General features: G+C 33.2%; 1 protein-coding gene across 8 annotated transcripts in view; it reads right to left on the reverse strand.

Annotated features, from left to right (window-relative positions):
• Positions 1–21,099, reverse strand: part of Nek1 (NIMA related kinase 1) — a 154,613-nt gene that overhangs the window by 127,934 nt on the left and 5,580 nt on the right. For 7 of the 8 annotated variants that reach the window (XM_076853660.1, XM_076853658.1, XM_076853657.1 and 4 more), the window contains exons 3-9: positions 18,387–18,535; positions 17,686–17,782; positions 11,875–11,972; positions 5,785–5,868; positions 2,721–2,788; positions 2,500–2,586; positions 1,469–1,523 (exon numbers count right to left, since the gene is read on the reverse strand). In XM_076853660.1, coding sequence (XP_076709775.1) covers positions 1,469–1,523; positions 2,500–2,586; positions 2,721–2,788; positions 5,785–5,868; positions 11,875–11,972; positions 17,686–17,782; positions 18,387–18,503 — 606 coding nt within the window. In that variant the 5' untranslated portion in view covers positions 18,504–18,535. Of the gene's footprint in view, positions 1–1,468; positions 1,524–2,499; positions 2,587–2,720; positions 2,789–5,784; positions 5,869–11,874; positions 11,973–17,685; positions 17,783–18,386; positions 18,536–21,099 lie in introns of those variants that run through there. The other variant, XM_076853661.1, reaches the window with a different exon arrangement.

The raw sequence follows: 21,099 nt of genomic DNA on the forward strand, positions 1-21,099 counted from the left end.
CAAAGCCAGCCTCAGCAAAAGTGAGGTGCTAAGCAACTCAGTGAGACCCTGCCTTTACATAAAATACAAAAAAGGGATGGGATTGTGGCTCAATGGTTGAGTGCCCCTGTATTCAATCCCTAGTACTCCCCAAAATAAATAAATATATAAAGAGTAATATATATTTTAGGATTAAATACAGTATAAATTGAAGTTTAAAGAAAACAGAGGTAGGGCAGTATAAGATCTAAAGATTTCATTTTGAAAAACAAAAGCAAAATTATACTTTTGATAACTATGCTAAAACACAGAACCTTTGTATATTCCTGATATGTTAAAATACACATTGAGTTAAATGTGCCATAAATTAAACATCAGCCATTATAACAATTATAGAGAGTTCCATTAAGTGCTAAGCTCTCCCAGAACATTTTAAGTATATCACTCAGTTTATAAAAATTAAGGTCAATTTTATAGAAATATCTGTATACCTAAAAAGGAATCCTAAATGCATAAAAAATATGATCCTCTGATGAACTTTCCTTTATGTCTCAACTAACAAACTCTTCATAAATAAAGATTACTTAGCCCCAGGTGTCCACTAAAGAGTAAATAATATTAATGAAAGATTTAAACACACAAACATTTAATGTTTGTACCTAAAATGATGGTATCTCAGAAAAACTAACCAATTCGTTTAAACACATATCTGATAAACACTATTCCACATCACTTTGGCAGCTTCTGCTTTTTTTTTTTTCCTTAAGAAAGAAAAAATGAAGTCTAAGCCAATATAGTTGAAGTATACACAGCCATTAAAAAGAATAACAAAGAAAAATAGATCCCAAATATAAAAATAGGCTCTAAGACTGCTAAAGCCCCAAGATTCTTTATATTTTTATGTATTTTCTTAAATTTTTGGTAACAAAATTTTTTTTTGTTTAATCAGTGGGAAAAAACATGTTAAAAATAATTTTGAAATGAAAAGTGATTAATATTAAATCTATTTGTGAAGAGTATTCTCCCTTTTTTGTGTATTTTTATGCTGCTTTTAAAAAAGATAATAATAATAATAAATACTCTGACTTAAGGAATATTTAAATTGATAAAACTCTTGAATGAATGTGTTGAATGAAGTTCTTTAACTTAAATAACTTAAGTGATTCTAAACTCAAATTATTTGGGTACTCTGAGAGAACTTTCTAAAATGAAACTAACAAAAAAAATTTAAGTTTAAACTTCAAATTTATAATAAATAAATTTAACATTGAGGACAAAATATACTTCTATCATCAGAAATAACAGAAAAAAGTATAAAATATATAACAGCAAATATATAACATATTCATATATACTAAGGGTAAACCAATTTAGATTCATACTTCAGAAAATACAGCAAATTTAAAACTGACTTAGAGAAACATTTCTAGTATATGAGGTCATCTGAAAGATAATACAATTTAAAAATACTTCAGAAATTTGTACTTACTGCATGTTTAAGTGTACACATCTCATAAAGGACACAGCCTAGAGCCCAAATGTCACTAGAGAAGACAAAAATGAGAAATTTCTTCTTAGTATATATTTAATTTTTTTTTTTTTACATTTAAAGGAAACAAAAGCAGCATGGGAATGTTTTAGAAAAAGATACACTACATAAAACATTTCCTTTAAAACTGAAATTTTCAACCATCACTAAATGACAAGAACAGCTGTCTTAGATTAGAAAATATTGTTGTCTAAATAATCATTTTAAAGTGTCATTAAAGAATTAAAGATTTAAAAGAAAAATATCAAAACTTTCATGTCCATTCCATGTAGTTATTTTTATTTTGCAAAAGTCAAGTGACCTTATTCAATTCTTTGCAAAATGCCATGATTTTTAAAAATACTACAAAAGCAAAACATTTATTTAATTAACATAAAAAATATTAATTTACTAAAATCAAGTCTAAAAGAAATCTATAAAAGCCAACTAACATTTCTTGGTTGGGATTTTTCAATTAGAAAGAGGAACAGAAAATAAAGGGTGACTAAAATTCAGTGGCAAGGCTGCTCTTTCCATCCACATATTACACAATCTGTTAAGTTATAGTTCAGATCAGTGATTATGGATATAGGCACCAGATACTTAGTTTTGATACTGGCCCCACCACTTAGTAGGCTGAGTAATTTCAAAGAAGTTAGTCTATCTCTCAGAACTTGGTTTTTTAATACAGAAAGTGTTTAAAACAATATCTGACATATAGAATGTGTTAAAAAAAATTAGCTATAATTCAATAGGAACTGACTATTGAGAACATTCTATTTCCAATTATAACTTAATAAATGATTCTACGTATAGTTCCTTTTTTTACAATTTCCTTCATCATATGTGTGTGTGTGTGTATGTGTGTGTGTGTATATATATATATACACACATATATATGTATGTTATTGATTTTAGAATAAATCTCAAGGTTCACAAATAGAGTATAACAGAAAAATTTAAAGGAAAGATAGCATATCATTTTAAAATACCTTTTATTATTATAAGGTTTGTTTTCACAGATTTCAGGTGACAGATAGTATGGAGTTCCTATGCAAGTTCGAGCCAGCTCTACAGTACTAGAACAACAACAAAAATCATAGAAGAAACTTAAGATGTTAAAGACATAATAAATTTCCATATATACATAATCATTGATTGAAGTTTCACTGAAGATATTATATCAAAACAAAGTTGAAAATTGATCTGTTACCTATTGAGAACTCTAGCAATTCCAAAATCCCCAAGTTGTACTGTCCCATCTTTGGTTAGAAATATGTTCTGTGAAAGAAAGAAAAAAAGAAAAAAACACCCAAATATTGTTACACTCCAGTTCATTGTCTGAGTCCACAACATTTTTCATAAAAATTAAGCCAGTAAAAAAAAAAGCTTGAATAACTAAATTTTAACATGTGAAAGAATAAATGTAGTCCCCTACCTCATACTGTACACAAAATTAATTCCAAGTGGACTCTAGACATATAAAAACAAAAAATATAAAACTCCCAGAGAAAATTTTAATTGGGATAGGCAATGGTTTCATACACAATACCAAAAGCACAAGCAAAAAAAGAAAATTGGATTTCATCAAAACTAAAACCTTTTGTGCATCAAAGGACACCATCAAGAAAGTGAACAGACAACCCACAGAATGGGAGAAATGTACTTGCACATTACATATCTGAAAAGAACCCTTAAAGTCAGTAACAAAAAGACCAAAAAAAATCCCATTCAAAAATAGGCAAAGACAAATATTTAAATAAAATGTTCCATTTAAATAAAATGTCACGTATATAAATTCATAGAGACAGAAAATAAGATTCATGATTGCCAGGATCTAGTTGGAAAAGAAATGAGTTGTGACAACTAACTGGTATAGTTTCTCTTTGGAGTCATAAAAATGTTTGGGAATTAGAGACTGGTGATGGTTTCAAAACTCCATGAATATATTAAAAATCATTAAACTGTACATTTTAAATGAGTGAATTTTATGATATGTAAAATATACATACCCTGGAAACACCCCACCCACCAAAAACCTGCCTAAAAATTCAAACTAGTCTAAATGTAACCAGTCAGCCTTAAGAGTTTCCAGTAATTTAACCAACTATTTTGCATTCATAAATACAGAATTCTAATGTTTGGTAACAGAAATTAAATTTCATTCTTTTGCAGGGCAGGGTGTTTGACCAGGGATTGAACACAGGGTCGGACACTGAGCGACATCTATAGCCCTATTTTGTATTTTATTTAAAGACAGGATCTCACTGAGTTGCTCAGTGCCTCGATTTTGCTGAGGCTGCTTTGAAGGTGTGATTCTCCTGCCTGAGCCTCCCAAGCCACTGGCATTACAGGCATGTGCCACCAAGCCTGGCATTTTCCAGAAGAAACATTCTCCTATCAAAAATGTAGAGCATTGTCAGGCGTGATGGTACACGCCTGTAATACTAGGGACTAGGGAGGCTGAATCAGGATCACTGAATTCAAAGCCAGCCTCAGGGACTCAGCAAGGCCCTAAGTAACTTAGTGAGACCCTGTCTCTAAATAAAATACAAAAAAGGGTTGGGGATGTGGCTCAGTGGTTTAGCATCCTGTGAGGATGGCCTTAGGCCTGAGCTTAAACAACTCCATTTTAAAAACTCCAGTTTAAAACCTGCAGTCTCACCAGGCACATCCAACAGATCCCTTCAAAATGGCCTCAAACAAGTTACTTTCCCTCACCCTGATAAACAGAGTGAAGCCTCTGGCAGGCTGTCCTTGCCTGATAAGAGGGAAAGGTGAGAAGATCAGGGTGGAGACCACCAGACCAGATGTTTCTGACCCCAGGGTAAATGATGTCATGGAGAAATCAGATGGTAGCTGATAAGGATTGAAAGGGGGGTCAAAAGCCCCAAAACTTAGCATAAGAGATAATGAACACCGATTCAGCCAGGCGAAACAAGGATGCACTCAAGCTGGAGGCCTGATGAGGACCTGATATCCCATCACTTGTCATCATTTCCTGATCCTCTGTGTGATCCTCACTGCTCTCAAACTCTACTGGCTTGTCTGGACCCTGGTGAGAGCTGAAACTTCTCCTACAGCCCCCTCCTCAACCAGTTGTCCACTCCACTCCAGGAAAAACCTGCCTTGGTTCAGGACCTGATCACTGCAGTCAGAGTGTGCATCTGCTGGACATAAAGCCTAAGGCTTAAGACTTTTGATCTGACATTTGAACTTTAGCATGCAGAAGGAATATCTATCATTAGCCTGTCATGATTAAGTGTGTTTTACAGTGCTTAGAATTAATCTAGAATTGTTTGCTGTGAATTAATTAATCCAGAATTATTTACTGTGAGTTGATTATGTCTATTGCAGTGCCTAGCATTAAGGATTGTCGTTTTCTTGATTAAGAACCTATAGAGTGAAATTGTATTGAGTACTTTGAGGGGATAAAGCACTGAAAGGGGCAGAAGCACATGGACATTCTTTATTTCTCCCCTGGACTGCATACGTCGCAATTCTACCCCCTCGCAACACATTCCTGGGTTCAATTCTCAGTATCAAAAAAAAAAATACAGCATTAATGAAAGAAAAGTGAGCCTCACCAATGTACAACACTGTGAAGTTTCATAATAGGAACAAACAGAACATCCTAAAATCTTTCAGAGAAAAGAAATAAGGATAAGAAATTATAATGGCTTTAAATTCCTGAATAGTAAAACAAAAAGCCAGAAACCAAATGAGCAATATCTTCAAAATTTTATAGGAAAACAATTCCCTACCTAGATTCTTTGTTTGTTTGTTTGTTTGCTTTGGTTCTATCCAAAGCCACACTCTCAACTCTTTTTATTTTTAGAGATAGAGTCTCACTAAAATGCTGACGCTGGTCTTGAATTAGCAATCCTCTTGGTTCAGCCTCCTGAGTTGCTGGAATTATAGGAGAGTGCCACCATCATGCCCAATCTCTTAACTGGAAGTTTATTCCATTAATGAGAAATAGTATAAAGTAATCTTCAGACATGCAAAATCTCAAAAATTCTACCTCCCATACAATCATTTTTGATTGTGTTCCATCATGGGGAGAGAGGAAATCAAAGAGAGAAAGATATGAAAAGGAAGCAGGCGATCTAACAGAGGATTATTAACCCCAAAAGAGGATTTCTAGAACTAGATTGAAGGAGGAACAATGAAGAAAGACAGATAACACAATGCATTGAACAGGGTTCAAAATCAAGCTCAATACATGTTCCATGTCCTTATCCATTCAGAACTTACTAGTGACAGAATAAACATACCTGTGATTTTATGTCTCGATGAAGAATTTTTCTATCATGTACATGTTTCAGAGCCAAACATATCTGTACAAACCAGTCCAAAATCTAGGAAGAAAAATCATATCTGTCATATCCTTTAAAAGTTACATATCATGGTATCTTTCCTTGATCATTGAAAGGATTCAGGAACATGTGGGGTTAAGGAAAACTAAGTTGCTAAAAAAAACTGGGGGCTACAATTTCTTTTTATTTTTATTTTATAGACACTAACATTAAGTAGATATTCAAGTAAACTGACTTACAGAATGTGCAAGAACACATCCTAAATCTTAAATGAAAGAGATACTATCGAAGCATCTTATAACTAAAAGTATGGAAAGAAACTTGAGTGAAAAATGTAATTTATATTTTATAATAGTATGAAGATAGGTGACTTTTCTTCATTTTTTCTATAATGCTTTTTTCAATATAACAAAAATCACACACACAAAAAAAATAAGGCTACAAAATAGGAAGGCATCTCTCACTTTTCCTTTCCCCTTGTTCACCATGTGTATATAGCCTCTGGGGCTAGCAATTTGGAAGTTTAAAAGGACTTTCTACCTCGCTCCTAACACCAAAATAATTCCAAGATAATGGCATTTTTTAAAAAATACTATTGTTTTAATTGTAGTTGGACACAATACCTTTTTATTCATCCATTTTTACGTGGTGCTGAGGATCAAACCCAGCGGCTCGCACGTGCTAGGTGAGAGCTCTACCACTGAGCTACAACCCCAGCCCCCTAAATGACATTTAAAATTTTTTTTTCTTTTAGTTGTAGATAGACACAATACCTTTGTTTTATTTATTTATTTTTATGTGGTGCTGAGGAACAAACCTAGTGTCTCACAAGCACTCTTCCACTGAGCCACAACCCCAGCGGCAAAGTCAATGGCATTTTTAACATGAAAATCAAACTGATAAAAGAAAACATAGGCTAATTTTTTATAATCTTTGAAGAAGGACTTCCAACACATGACAGAAAACTATTAATAGCATAACATAAAGACTGATAAAGTTGACTACATAAAACTTAAAACATCTGCATGGCAAAATATATAATCAAAAATTTAGTAATAATTATTAAAAAATACTGCAGCTTCTAAGATCTTCTTCTATTTCTCTCTTTAGGGTTCTGTAGTTTTCCTTGTATAAATCTTTCACCTCTTTTGTTAGGTTGATTCCCAAGTATTTTATTTTTTTTTTGAGGATATTGTGAATGGAGTGGTTTCCTCATTTCCATTTCAGAAGTTTTGTTGCTGATATACAGAAATGCCTTTGATTTATGCGTGTTGATTTTATATCCTGCCACTTTGCTGAATTCATTTATTAGTCCTAGTAGTTTCTTTGTAGACCCTTTTGGGTCTGTTAGATATAGTATCATATCATCCACAAATAGTGATAATTTAAGTTCTTCTTTTCCTATTTTTATGCCTTTAATTTCTTTTGTCTAATTGCTCTGGCTAGTATTTCAAGAACTAAATTGAATAGAAGTGGTGAGAGAGGGCATCCCCATCTTGTTCCAGATTTTAGAGGGAATGCCTTCAGTTTTTCTCCATTTAGAATGATGCTAGCCTGAGGCTTAGCATATATAGCTTTTACAATGTTAAGGTAAGTTCCTGTTATCCCTAGTTTTTCTAGTGTTTTGAACAAAAAGGGATGCTGTACTTTGTTGAATGCTTTTTCTGCATCTATCGAGATGATCATATGGTTCTTATCTTTAAGTCTATTGCTGCGGTGAATAACATTTATTGATTTCTGTATACTGAACCAGCCTTGCATCCCAGGGATGAATCCTACTTGATCATGGTGCACAATTTTTTTGATATGCTTTTGTATTCGATTCGCCAGGATTTTATTGAGAATTTTTGCATCTAAGTTCATTAGAGATATTGGTCTGTAGTTTTCTTTCTTTCAAGTGTCTTTAAAAATATACCCTGTTCATGGATAGGCAGAACTAACATCATCAAAATGGCGATATTACCCAAAGTTCTCTACAGGTTTAATGCAATGCCAATCAAAATCCCAACGGCTTTCTTGTAGAAATAGATAAAGCAATCATGAAATTCATATGGAAAAACAAAAGACCCAGAATAACAAAAGCAATTCTAAGCAGGAAGTGTGAATCTGGAGGTAAAGCGATACCAGATTTCAAACTCTACTACAGAGCAATAGTAACAAAAACAGCATGGTACTGGTACCAAAACAGGCAGGTGGACCAATGGTACAGAATAGAGGACACAGAGACCAATCCACAAAATTACAACTTTCTTATATTTGATAAAGGGGCTAAAAGCATGCAATGGAGGAAGGATAGCATCTTCAACAAATGGTGCTGGGAAAACTGGAAATCCATATGCAACAAAATGAAGCTGAACCCCTTTCTCTCACCATGCACAAAAGTTAACTCAAAATGGATCAAAGAGCTTGATATCAAATCAGAGACTCTGCGCCTGATAGAAGAAAAAGTTAGCTCCAATCTACATATTGTGGGGTCGGGTTCCAAATTCCTTAATAGGATTCCCATAGCCCAAGAGTTAATAACTAGAATCAACAAATGGGACTTACTTAAACTAAAAAGTTTTTTCTCAGCAAGAGAAAAAATAAGAGAGCTAAATAGGGAACCTACATCCTGGGAACAAATTTTTACTCCTCACACTTCAGATAGAGCCCTAATATCCAGAATATACAAAGAACTCAAAAAATTAAACAATAAGATAACAAATAACCCAATCAACAAATGGGCCAAGGACCTGAACAGACACTTCTCAGGAGGAGGACATACAATCAATCAACAAGTACATGAAAAAATGCTCACCATCTCTAGCAGTCAGAGAAATGCAAATCAAAACCACCCTAAGATACCATCTCACTCCAGTAAGATTGGCAGCCATTATGAAGTCAAACAACAATAAGTGCTGGCGAGGATGTGGGGAAAAGGGTACACTTTACATTGCTGGTGGGACTGCAAATTGGTGCGGCCAAATTGGAAAACAGTATGGAGATTCCTTGGAAAGCTGGGAATGGAACCACCTTTGACCCAGCTATTCCTCTTCTCGGACTATACCCAAAAGACCTAAAAACAGGATACTACAGGGACACAGCTACATCAGAGTTTATAGCAGCACAATTCATAATAGCTAGACTGTGGAGCCACCCTAGATGCCCTTCAATGGATGAATGGGTAAAAAAAATGTGGCATATATACACAATGGAATATTACTCAGCACTAAAAAATAATAAGATCATGGCATTTGCAGGGAAATGGATGGCATTAGAGCAGATTATGCTAAGTGAAGTTAGCCAATCACAAAAAAACAAAAGCCGAATGCCTCCTCTGATATAAGGGGGGAGACTCAAAATGGGGAAGAGAGGAAGAGCATGGGAAGAAGATTACCTCTACATAGGGAAGAGGGGTGGGAGGGAAAGGGAGGGAGAAAGGGAATTGCATGGATGGTGGAAGGAGACCCAAACTGTTATACAAAATACATGCATAAAGATGTGAGGAAAAAAAAAAAAGAATATGTGAGACACTAGATTAGGTAGAGAGAAATGATGGGAGGGGATGAAAGGGGCTGGGGAGATAAGAAGGGTAGTAGAATGAAATAGACATTATTATTACTGTGTGTATATACGTGAATGCATGACCACTGTGATTCTGCAACCTGTATACTCAGAAAAATGAGAAATTATATCCCATCTGATTCAAATGTATATGTCAAGGTCAATGTACTGTCATGTGTAACTAATTAAAACAAAACAAAAAAATAAACAAATAAAATAAAGGTATTGTGTCCATCTACAACTAAAAAAGAAAGGATAAAAAAACCTGCAACATAATTGACAGATTGCTGATTCTCCATTACATAAAAGTTCTTCCAAATCACTGAGAAAAATACTGACAGCCAAAATAAAAAGTGTATAAAAGACAGGAAAGGCAAACACAAAGGGAAAAGAGCTCAATAAAAACCTACATAAAATACTAAATCCCCTTCAAATTGAAAATAACAAGGTATCATTTTAACCGAACTTGAAATAATTTATAATATCAGTCAGATATAGGAAAATAAGTCTTTTTATGCCCCATTTATGAGAAATTAATTCTAATCACTTCAAATCAAATTTTAGATTCACATATCATTTTAAATGCAAGTTAAATAAATAATTGCAATTTCAAATTTATTCTACAGATATAGTGTCAGAAATACCAAAATACATGCATAAGAATGTTTGTTATAGCACTATTAGATCCAAAACTATTTTAAATAACAGGCCACAAAGGAGCGTGAAATACATTGTGATACATATACTAGAAATATTCTGCACCCATTGAAAAGAATGAAGCAACCAGGCGAGGTGGCACATGCCTGGAATTGCAGTGGCTCTGGAGGCTGAGGCAGGAGGATTGTGAGTTCAAAGCCAGTCTTAGCAAAAGTGAGACACTAAGCAACTAGCGAAACCCTGTCTCTAAATAAAATACAAAAAATAGGGCTGAGGATTGTGGCTCAGTGGTTAAGTGCCCCTAGTTCAATCCCTGGTATCCACCCTCCACAAAAAAAGAATGAAGCACATTTATGTATAGTTTATATAGTGTTAACTAAAAAGAATTGCAGAATACATAGTATACAAGATGCATAGTATACTCCTATATTTATAGCACATACTTGAGCTCTTTGTGATTATAATTTTGTGTGTGTGTGTGTGTGTGTGTGTGTGTGTGTAGGAAGGAAACAAGGAATAAAGTTAGGAAACAGAAGGACAGCTACCAACCAGAAAACAGGGTTTACCTAAGGAAAGTGGATTTGCAGAGAATTAAATAAAATGTAACAAACTTTAGTTGTTCAAATTTATATATATGCAAGTAAAATCTGGTGGAAGATATTATGTTTTGTTTCCTAGCCTTGGAACAAATAATAAATAGTCTTTAAAAACCCAATCCAAGATTCCTTATGAAAATTTCTAGACAAAAATAAGTTCTGTGGCCTTAATAGCTATTTGATACTATAAGACTCTAAGTTTTCAGAGCAAATTCAAATAAAATTAAGAAGGGGTGATAATGAAAGATGAATGGAAGGAATTTAGAGAAGGAAAAGACCACAGAAAATGAAGAATATTTAAAGAAGTTGGGACTTGAAGTGAACTGGAAAAAAATAAAGGCAGCTTATTAATAACAAAGAGTTAGGGGGAAAACATTACCAAAATAAAATAAGTAATCAGAACAACTATAAAGACAATGAGATAGATATATAAACATACAGCCTAGTGGCTAACACAAAGTACCTGCTCAATAAATATCTCCTAAATTAAACAAAAGAGGTGGAAATTTAGGGAATAATAAGAAAAAAAATAAAGCTACTTAGATAGGGTAGGGCTATACTTTATTGATCTTGGAAATCAAAACAGAGATTAGATTTAACAGTTGCCAATGCAAGCCTTCCAGAGCTAGAGTTATGTAGCAAAAGCTACCTGTTGGGGAAGATTTGATCTGGCAGCAGTAAACCATATTGTTGGGACCCTGAAAAATTAAACACTTAAAATGAATAATTAAGTTATATACATATAGTCAGGTGTGGTAGCAGGTGCTTTTAATCCCAGCTACTCGGGAAGTTGAATCAAGAGGATCACAAGTTTAAGGCTGGCCTGAACAACTCAGCAAGACCATGTCTCAAAATAAAAAATAAACAGGACTGGGGATGTAGTTAAGGGGTAGAGTGCTCACGTGGCATGTGCGAGGCCCTGGGTTCAATGCTCAGTTAACACAAAGAAGAAAAAAAATATACAAATATATATACACACCAGGATACATGTAAATATACATAATACACGTAGGATGTAACACATTAACATATAAAAATATATTGTTACAGAACTAGAAATGAGAGAACTATACAAAAATGGGAGTTAAATAGTCAGAAATGTGCCAAAGGTATTGAATATACCAGGCTGCCCTATTTATTACAATTAGCATTTGTAGTTAGAAATAGATACACACATAAATAACCAAATAGCTCATTTTTGAGCTATTTCTCAAAAATAGGGTAGGAATGAAGCTCCTACATACTCACTTACCTGATCCTCTTGAAACAAAATGCCTTTCTGAGCATTTATCCGCTTAAACAGATCTCCTCCTTCACAATAATCCATCACTATGTAGAGAGAGCCATTTTCTACAAAATAACATTATTCCATTTTTTAAAATGTATATCAATGGCCCAACTAACTTAAAAGTACTTAAAAATTTACTAAAAAGCAGCCACCACTAAGCAAAAAGTGCAGAACCACACTCACAAGAATTAAGGTGCAAGTTTCAGGTACACTGTTATAAAGACTGTATAATGACAAGTTATGTGCACTCAATCATGTTTTTTTTCAAATCCAAGAACACACTATCCTATTGAAGAAAGGTGTTCGCATTAACTTTAACATCTCTGGAATACAGATAAAATGCAGAGATACTTGATTTCATTCAATAATGAATAAAATAAGCTTCTGAAATGTCATATGCAAAATCATACTTTTCTACCTATCTGTCAGATACGAGTTATCTTAGTTTCCAAATGACCATTAATTTTCAGTTTTGTTTTACCCACTTGAATCAATTACTTATAAAATAAATGTGATAATATATATTGTGATAAAATCTGAAGAGCTTTCTTATATTTTACTCTCTTTAAAAAACGGTGTATAACTTGTGAATGAACATGATGAAGGGACACTGCCTTATTTACCTTTATATCCTGATTCACAGAAAAAGAGACTTCCATGTCTCTTCCATGGTGGAAGGGACTAGAAACACTTTTTTTTTTTTTTTTTTTTTTTTTTTTTTGGTACCAGGGATTGAACTCAGGGACATTTGACCACTAAGCCACATCCACAGCCCTATTTTGTATTTTATTTAGAGATAGGATCTCATTGGTTGTTTAGCATCTCGCTGTTGCTGAGACTGGCTCTGTACCATCTCAGCCTCCCAAGCTGCTGGGATTACAAGCCTGTGCAATCACACCCAGCTTAGAGAAACATTTTTAATCATTCTTTGCACTCCTATGTGGCCAATATAATTTCTAACATATTGAACCACTACTTACTAGTGCAACTATCATAATTCAAAGCAGAATTTCCCACTTCTCATTTCCTTACCATCTGTTATGGCTTTATTCTTAGTAATATTTATTTTACACTTTGTGATGGTGTGTTCATGCTCCTATATCATATTTTGCTACACTGCTTAAAATACACTATTAGAACTGAGAACTTGTAACTGGGCATGGTGGAATATACCTATAATCTCAGCAGTTTAGGAGGCTGAGGCAGAAGGATCGTGAGTTCAAAGCCAGCCTCAGCAACTTAGCAAGACCCTGTCTTGAAATAAAATATAAAAAAGGGCTGGGGATGTGGCTCAGTCATTAAGTTCAATCCCTGGTACCAAAAAAAAAAAAAAAAAAATTGAAAACTTATTTCATTAAGCTAACTAAGAATGTAGCTCTTTATGACACAGCTCTTTATGACCGATATGGAAAGATCATACAAATATACATGTGAGAAATTACAATGCGAAAAACAAAATTGTACACTTCAGTATTTCATATATGTGCATATATAATACATATATGTGATATTATTATTTATAAAACATAACAAAAAGCAAAAATTACATATAGTATGTTATCATTTATGTGCTTATTAATGCTTAGATTATTTCTGGAAAGAAACATAAGGCCGTGGTAACAGTGTTAACTCCAAGAAAAGAACAAAAGTATGCCAAGGATAGCAAAAGAAGGTAAACCTTCTACTGTTCTGTAACCTCTGAATTTTGTACCATATGTATATAATAAAAGATAAAAACAAAAAAATATATGTAGGGGGTGTTAATAGGACCTGAGAGAGGGATGGAGAAGCAATCCTCCCTTTAAAGGAACGGAGCTTTAATATATGAACTCAGTAATATATTTTGCCACTAGATATTATTTATTTTTTAGATTAATACTTATTTTAAATGTAAGTTTAACAGAACTGTCTTCTCTGTAAAGCAAATACTAATCTATTCTTTATTCCAACATCTTACCACCAACTATTTACCAGGCATTTTGCTAGGTATATACAAATACAAGACACTACCCTTTATCACCAATAAGCTTGTACAGTAATAAAGGCCCTCCCCAAAGTCAAAACAACAATTTCACCTAGAAATGGCTTAGAGTTATAGTCACAAGGCCAAAAGGCTATATAAATCAAATGATAAAACCCCAATGGATGTTAAAGAAAAATGATAATGGGGACTGATTTATAATCAGTAAAGCATGTACTCTTGGTTAGCTAACCCAATAGCCAATTAGAGCACTCTTTTCCCTTCACCACTCCTCAATTTAGAAGCTAAAAAAAAAGCCAGATGTTTTAGCTCCCGTTTCCCATCACAATTAGAGGTAGTCATCTGACTCATTTTGGGTCAGTAAAATCAAAAGTAATTCTGAAAAGTGGCTTCTGAGAAAGCATTTTTCTGATTAAGGAACAAAATCAAGATGTGCTGCTGTTGCTACCATTTCTTCTTCTTTTGGCCTTGGATGCAGACATGTGCCTAAAATTGCAAATGCTATCTTGGGACAAGAAAGCATGAAGCTGAAAAACTTATATACTAAGGATGGCAGAGTAGAATGTCAGAGCCTGGATTATAGTAACACAGATGAGCTGCCATACCAAAGGTCTGCTTATCTTAAGACTTGTTACCTGAGACAATATCTTTCTCACTTAAGTCAACAGTGGTCAGATTTTCTATTACCTGCAGTCAAAAGTAATCCAAATTTAACTCCTATGAGAAGTCTTTTTTTCAAGTTAATTAGATATTGGCAGCAGCAATGGGGAACAAGTAAAATGCCAACCTCTATATCAATGAGATTGGCATGCTTGCAAAAAGATATAAAAACTAGAAATAAGAACTCAAACAAGATGATAAAGGCAAAAAATAAAAGCAATTAGAAGATGACAGTCAAAGACAACCAAAACCAGAAAATTATACCTTAATAATGGAAGCAGAAAGTCAAAAAACTATACCATATATAAACATACACTCAAATATCTGGTCGTACGAAGCAATCCCCCATTTTCCCAATCATAAGATCAAAATTTTTACTTATATGCATTTATAAATGGAAGGAAATCAGACAAAACAGTCGAATGCCTATAATAATTAAAATTAAAATCTATCATACACTTATATTTTAAATTATACAAACACACACACACACACACACACAAATAGTCTTCAACCTACTTTCAAGGTTTTATCAAATAATTTCATCCAAACTATTCCAGTTTATTTTCAAATCAATGCCTTTTACTGATTCACCTATCCATTTTTCCAGTCCATATGATCTACACTTAACTGAAAAAAAGAGAAATTTTTAATCTGTTTGTCAATGGAATTTCTTCTCATGCACTAATTCCCAGGTGCATAATATTGGGATTTTTAAATAAATCATTCCCAGGATAGTATGGTAGCTCAATGGCAGAGTGTGTTCTTAGTATACACACATACACAAATCAAGAAGGTTGTAGGTGTGATTGTCATAACATTCCATACTCCCTTGTAAGTAAATTTAAAAGGCTATTTACAGGATTGGGGTGTAGCTCGGTGGTAGAGTGCCTGCCCAGGATGTGTATTGCCTCTTCATTCAATCCTCAGTACATACTCCCCACCCAAACACACATACCAAGGCTTACTTATAATGGTATCTAATATCTCTCGCCCACATCCTGCACGGGTGGCACAAATGGGGTTCCCCTTAGTGGAATGGGATGGCTGAGAAATAAAAGCTAAGAAAAATAGAACGACAAAAAAAAACCCACAGGACACAGAAATGAACCTGAGGGTTGGGGTGGAGGAGGCAGACCTCCATTTGTAGCCAGTCAGGCAGAAGTTCCAGAGGTCTGGACTTATGAATGCGTCAAAGTAGAGACAATCTCAAGTACTGATCTCTCAATCTCGAATTGAGTTAATCTTTTGAGGTCATAGAAGTTTTTTATATTGATTACAGAGAAAAAACTAAGGCACTTTATTTTTCCTAATACAATATATTTTGCACAGCCATAGAAAATAAAGAATAAACACTGAATTGTTAATAGTGCTTATCCCTAGGGAGTAGGAATGAGGACGGAGTTACAAGAATGGAGTACTTACCTTCTAGTCATGCATGTCTATACTTTTTGAATGTTTTTCATGAGCATGTATTCCTTTAAACTTAATAATAAAATCTTAAAGAATGTGCATCCCTTTTCAATCATTCAGATGTTTCTATCTGTAGTACTAATATAAATGCAAAATATCTGCTGGAAATTTGTCAACATACAGTCAAAACCTTTTAACTTGATTAAAACTGTGGCACTAAGCTGAATGTCCTGGCTCACACATGTAATCCCAGCAACCTGGGAGGCTGAGAAAGTGGATTTCAAGTTCAAAGCTTGCCTCAGCAACTAAAAAGGCTCTAAGCAACTCCTTGAGACCTAATCCCAAATTTAAAAATAAAAAAGCCTAGGGAGGGATGGGGTTGTGGCTCAGCAGTAGAGTGTTAGCTTAGCATGTGTAAAGCCCTGAGTTCCATCCTCAGCCCCCGCATAAAAGTAAATAAATAAAGCAATTATGTTTAATTCAAATTCTAATTCCTTGGGAATTTCTAACTTAAAAAAAAAGGCTAACATATTTACTGAAAGTTAATAATATTTTTTTAATATTTATTTTTTAGTTGTGTCCAACTACAACTAAAAAATAAATATTTTTAAAAAAAAAAAGGCCTAGGGATGTGGCACAGTGGTTAAGCACCCTTAAGTTCAACCCCTGGTACCAATAAATAAATAAATTAATTAATTAATTAAAATTGTAGAGCTAAAAGAAAAAAACTAAAATATAGATGGTGGGGAAAGATAAATACAGGAAATTCAAGGTCCTGAGAATGACTAACATTTTACTCTTTCACATAAGATAAAAAAATTCAATTTACTGTCATCATAAAAGTTAACAATATGATGTGTTAATTTAACAATATTTTTTAAAAGTATCTTTTCATTTAGTAGGTATTAAGTTTATCTAGGAACAAAGTAATTTTAGCTATAACTCATACTCTGAAACTAGTATGTGATACGACCTTGAACTAGTCATTTCAATTATCTTCTACCTTTAATTTTATCTTTCTTTTGTAATTTATAGACATTTACGATAATAATGGGAGGGATAGGACTTTATTGAGTAGGACTTGAATAAACTACTTTGAATTGCCTTTCAAAAAGCTTTTCCCTATCTTACTTCCTACATTATCAAATATAATAGCATATAGTTCCAAAATAGCCATGACAATTACTACATTTTAAGAACTTGAGAAAATTTTCAATATATTTCAATGTTATAATGAGGGATAGCAGAACATACTAATACAAAGGGTACTTTATAAAGATGAGAACATTTTCTCAGTGGTAGTGTTTGTATGTTTAAAGGCAGTTTAGTTTAAAAATATGTTAGGGATGCGAACATCACTCAGCGGTAGAGTACTTGCTTAGCTTCTATCTACACCTGGATTCAATCCTTAGTACCATTTTAAAAAACAAAGAGAATTACTGTTTTTGCTTCTTCAAATTCTTGTACTTACTATACTGCTTCATTTTAAGCAATCACTAATAAGAACAAGTCAGAATTAAACTACCAAGGAGATGGTATGATCTCAGTATTATCTTAGAATCAAGCTGATATTTATATGCATATGTGCTGAAGCAAAAAAAGATACTCCTTTTTTTTTGTACCTGAGAATACATTCACAAAATGAATCCTTACAAGGAACATATCCAAAATTATCAATGGCTTAGGACTTATATTGAATCGTCCTGCAAAATTTTTCTGACCTTCAAATGATTCTCTATATTGGACAATATTTGGATGCTTCATGTTTGCCAAGACGGCAACTTCTCTCCTTGATTCTTCCCTTTCTTTACTGGACATCTTAAGTTGGAGAAAAAAAAGGAAAATAGTAAATCAAACCATTAGTAAGAGAGCTAATAAAAAAATAATGGCACTAATATAATCCAATCAACAAAACATAGCAAGGAGTTAAAAAGGATGAGCTGCCAGGCCTGGTGGTGCATGCCTGTAATACTAGTGGCTTGAGAGGCTGAGGCAGGAAGATCACGAGTTCAAAGCCAGCTTCAACAACTTATCAAAGCCCTAAACAACTTAAGCCTATTTCAAAATTAAAATATAAAAAGGACTGGGGATGCGGCTCAGTGGTTAAGTGTCCCTGGGTTCAATCCCTGGTTCCAAAATAATAAAAATAATAATTTTTTTAAAAATAGAAAGCATGAACTGATTCTATATATAAAAACATTTTAAGATGTTTAAGCTAGATTAAGTTACAGGACAATAAGCATACTTTTCTAAACACAAAAACACAAGGACATAAATCTGACTATTCTAAAATCAGTGGTACTCTTTAGGATTATGGCAGCCTTTTGCTTTAAGGTATACATTGCTATTTTTTTTCAAGTCCTCTAATGAGCTCCATGTAACCAAATCATTACTTGTGTAATCAAAGTAAAAATATACTTACTCTTGAGATGTTAATTTCCTTGATAACATATTGTCTGCCATCCTCCGTAGATTCAACAAGAATGGCTTTCCCAAAGGAACCTTCTCCGATCTTTTGCACTCTAGCATACTTCTCCATGGTTCTTTTTCTAAGGCATTTTTATGGGTACACTAAAAAGAAGGATAAAAACAGTTAAAAGAGCAATTATGTTTAATTCAAATTCTAATTACTTAGGAATTTCCTAACTTAAAAAAAAAAAAAGGCTAACATCTTTACTGAAAGTTAATAACCTTTATCTCAGTTTCACTCCTGCAACATAGTTACAACCCAAAAGCCAGACAGTGACATTTCAATTTTGTAAGAATGCTTTGGAATTTCAAATATTTTTCATACTTAAAATTATGTGCAGAGAACAGCAAACTTTTTCCTACATAAACTACTTAGTAGCGATATTTTATTATACCTAATAAGAATGCACGCTTAATAAGATACTATCTACTAAAGTTATTTGTTTGCTATTATAAAACAACTTCAGATAAAATTTATGTACATATATTTTAGTGTACTTACAAGGATTTCCTTAAGATAAATTATAAGTTCAGAGAATATACACATTTGAAAACTTTCAAACATAGTGTCATACAAAAATGTCTACCAATTTATATTCTATCTTACATGCCTTCATTAATACTGGCTATTAATTATTAAAATCTGTGAGAGGCAATAAAGGGTAGTAGTTAAAGAGCACTAAAGAGAGATTGTGTTTAAATCTGGCTTTATCACATACTATATGGTCTGAGACAATTGACCTATCTTTACATGTTCATCTATAAAATGTAGATAACCATAGTATGTACTTACAGAACCACTGGGAGGATTAGTTAATGTAAGTCATGTACTGAGCACAATGCCTGGCATATGGCAAACACTATGCCACAATTTATTGTTACTCTTGTTTGATGAAGGAAATGATGTTTCATTTTTATTTGAATGAAATAATGCTTAACTGGTAAACTTAAAAAAATTCTTCCACATTTATTGAACATTTGTATTTCTTCTTTTTTGAACCATTCATCTATTTTCTTAATCCATTTTCTACTAAGATAGTATTCTTTTTAACAATTTGCAAAAAACTCCTAATGTAATCAAATCCTTAGCCATCACAAATGACTTCCCCCATATCTTATTTATCTTTCGATATTATTTAAATGTGAAAGCTTATTTTGATGTGAACTAATGTATTAATTTTTTCTTTATATTTCTGCTTTAGATATTATACATACACCCTTACCATACCTAAATAGTTAAAGTCATCAGTAGCTTCAGCAACAGTAATTTCAAGAGAGCGATAATTTCAGGAAAAGCCCAAGTACACTACACTAGATAGTAAAGCTTAAAAAAGTAAAAAGTAGTGTGTGGGGGGAATGGGTGATAGAGATAGGGAGCAATAATCAGCATAGCCTGCTGGCAAGATTACCTTTAATGTGGACATACATGAATTCACTATGTTAATCTGAATCTCCTTCTAAATATTTCAATTACCCAACTTGCTCTCTTCTATTTCCATTTACAGCAAACAAGTTTCCAGTGTATGATTCCCTTCTGGGAGAAAATGAGCTTCCCAGAAACTATTTTAAATTTCTGTGACAGTGTACTATATTTATTTCTCATTGTAAATTAATAAATTGATGCTTTCATTTCATCCATCAATATTAAATTTGTTTAATTTTATTTTGCTTCTAAAAAAAGAAAGACTCGGGGGCCAGGGTTGTGGCTCAGCGGTAGAGCACTCGCCTGGCACGTGCAAGGCACGGGGTTTGATCCTCAGCATCACATATAAATAAATAAAATAAAGGTATTGTGTCCACCTACAACTTAAAAAAAAAAAATTTAAAAAGGAAGACTCAATCTCAATAACAAAATTCATAGTCTAGGCCTGCAAAACCAAAGGCTAGAACACAGCCTGTGGTAAAAAATGATGGGTAATTATTCTGTATGAAATTTTGTGGGAGTCTTCCTCTACCTTAGAAAACATAGCCATATTCCTTTTCAAATTTCTATAGGAAAAGAATGTTTTTAGCAACTTTAAGAGAAACAATAAAAGAAACATTATCAGTGAGTTAAAGAGGAAAAGTCATTCTAAACATGTTAAATTCAAGTTTTATCAACTGGTGTAATCTAATGTCTAATGTCTATCTGGGAACCAATCAAAATTTAAACAATTATGTCCCAGTGTCCCATTTATGGAACACCTAAAAAACTTACACTGAGCAAAAAATATACCACTTATGGTAACTATGAAATGAACAGTTATGCTTTTAGAGTTCTATTCTTTTGAGAAAACAGATGAAAAACAAGTGATAATATACACTAGTATTATTTGTAATAATAAATTATATAAGCTATAGATTAAGACTTCCAACCTATTTTAACACACCTGTGACAATTTCACTGAAATAGTCATGGAATTAAAAACTTGGGGTTTCATGGGTTAATGATTTCTCTAGGACAAGAAAGTTCAATATGTCACATTACTATGCTACTTAGGAAAATAAAAAAATCAAGATACACTCATCTTAGAAAACTAAATTTCATAAAATAAATTATAATACATACTAATCACATAATAAGATTATTTCACAATCATCACTATCCAGTAACTGCCATGAAAGGAAAAACAAAATTAGTCATTTTGGCCTTTCTTAAAGTTTAGTTGCTAATTCCTTTCCAGGGA

This window comes from Callospermophilus lateralis, chromosome 4, assembly GCF_048772815.1.
Source record: "Callospermophilus lateralis isolate mCalLat2 chromosome 4, mCalLat2.hap1, whole genome shotgun sequence".
In the NCBI taxonomy this organism is placed as follows: Eukaryota; Metazoa; Chordata; class Mammalia; order Rodentia; family Sciuridae; genus Callospermophilus; species Callospermophilus lateralis.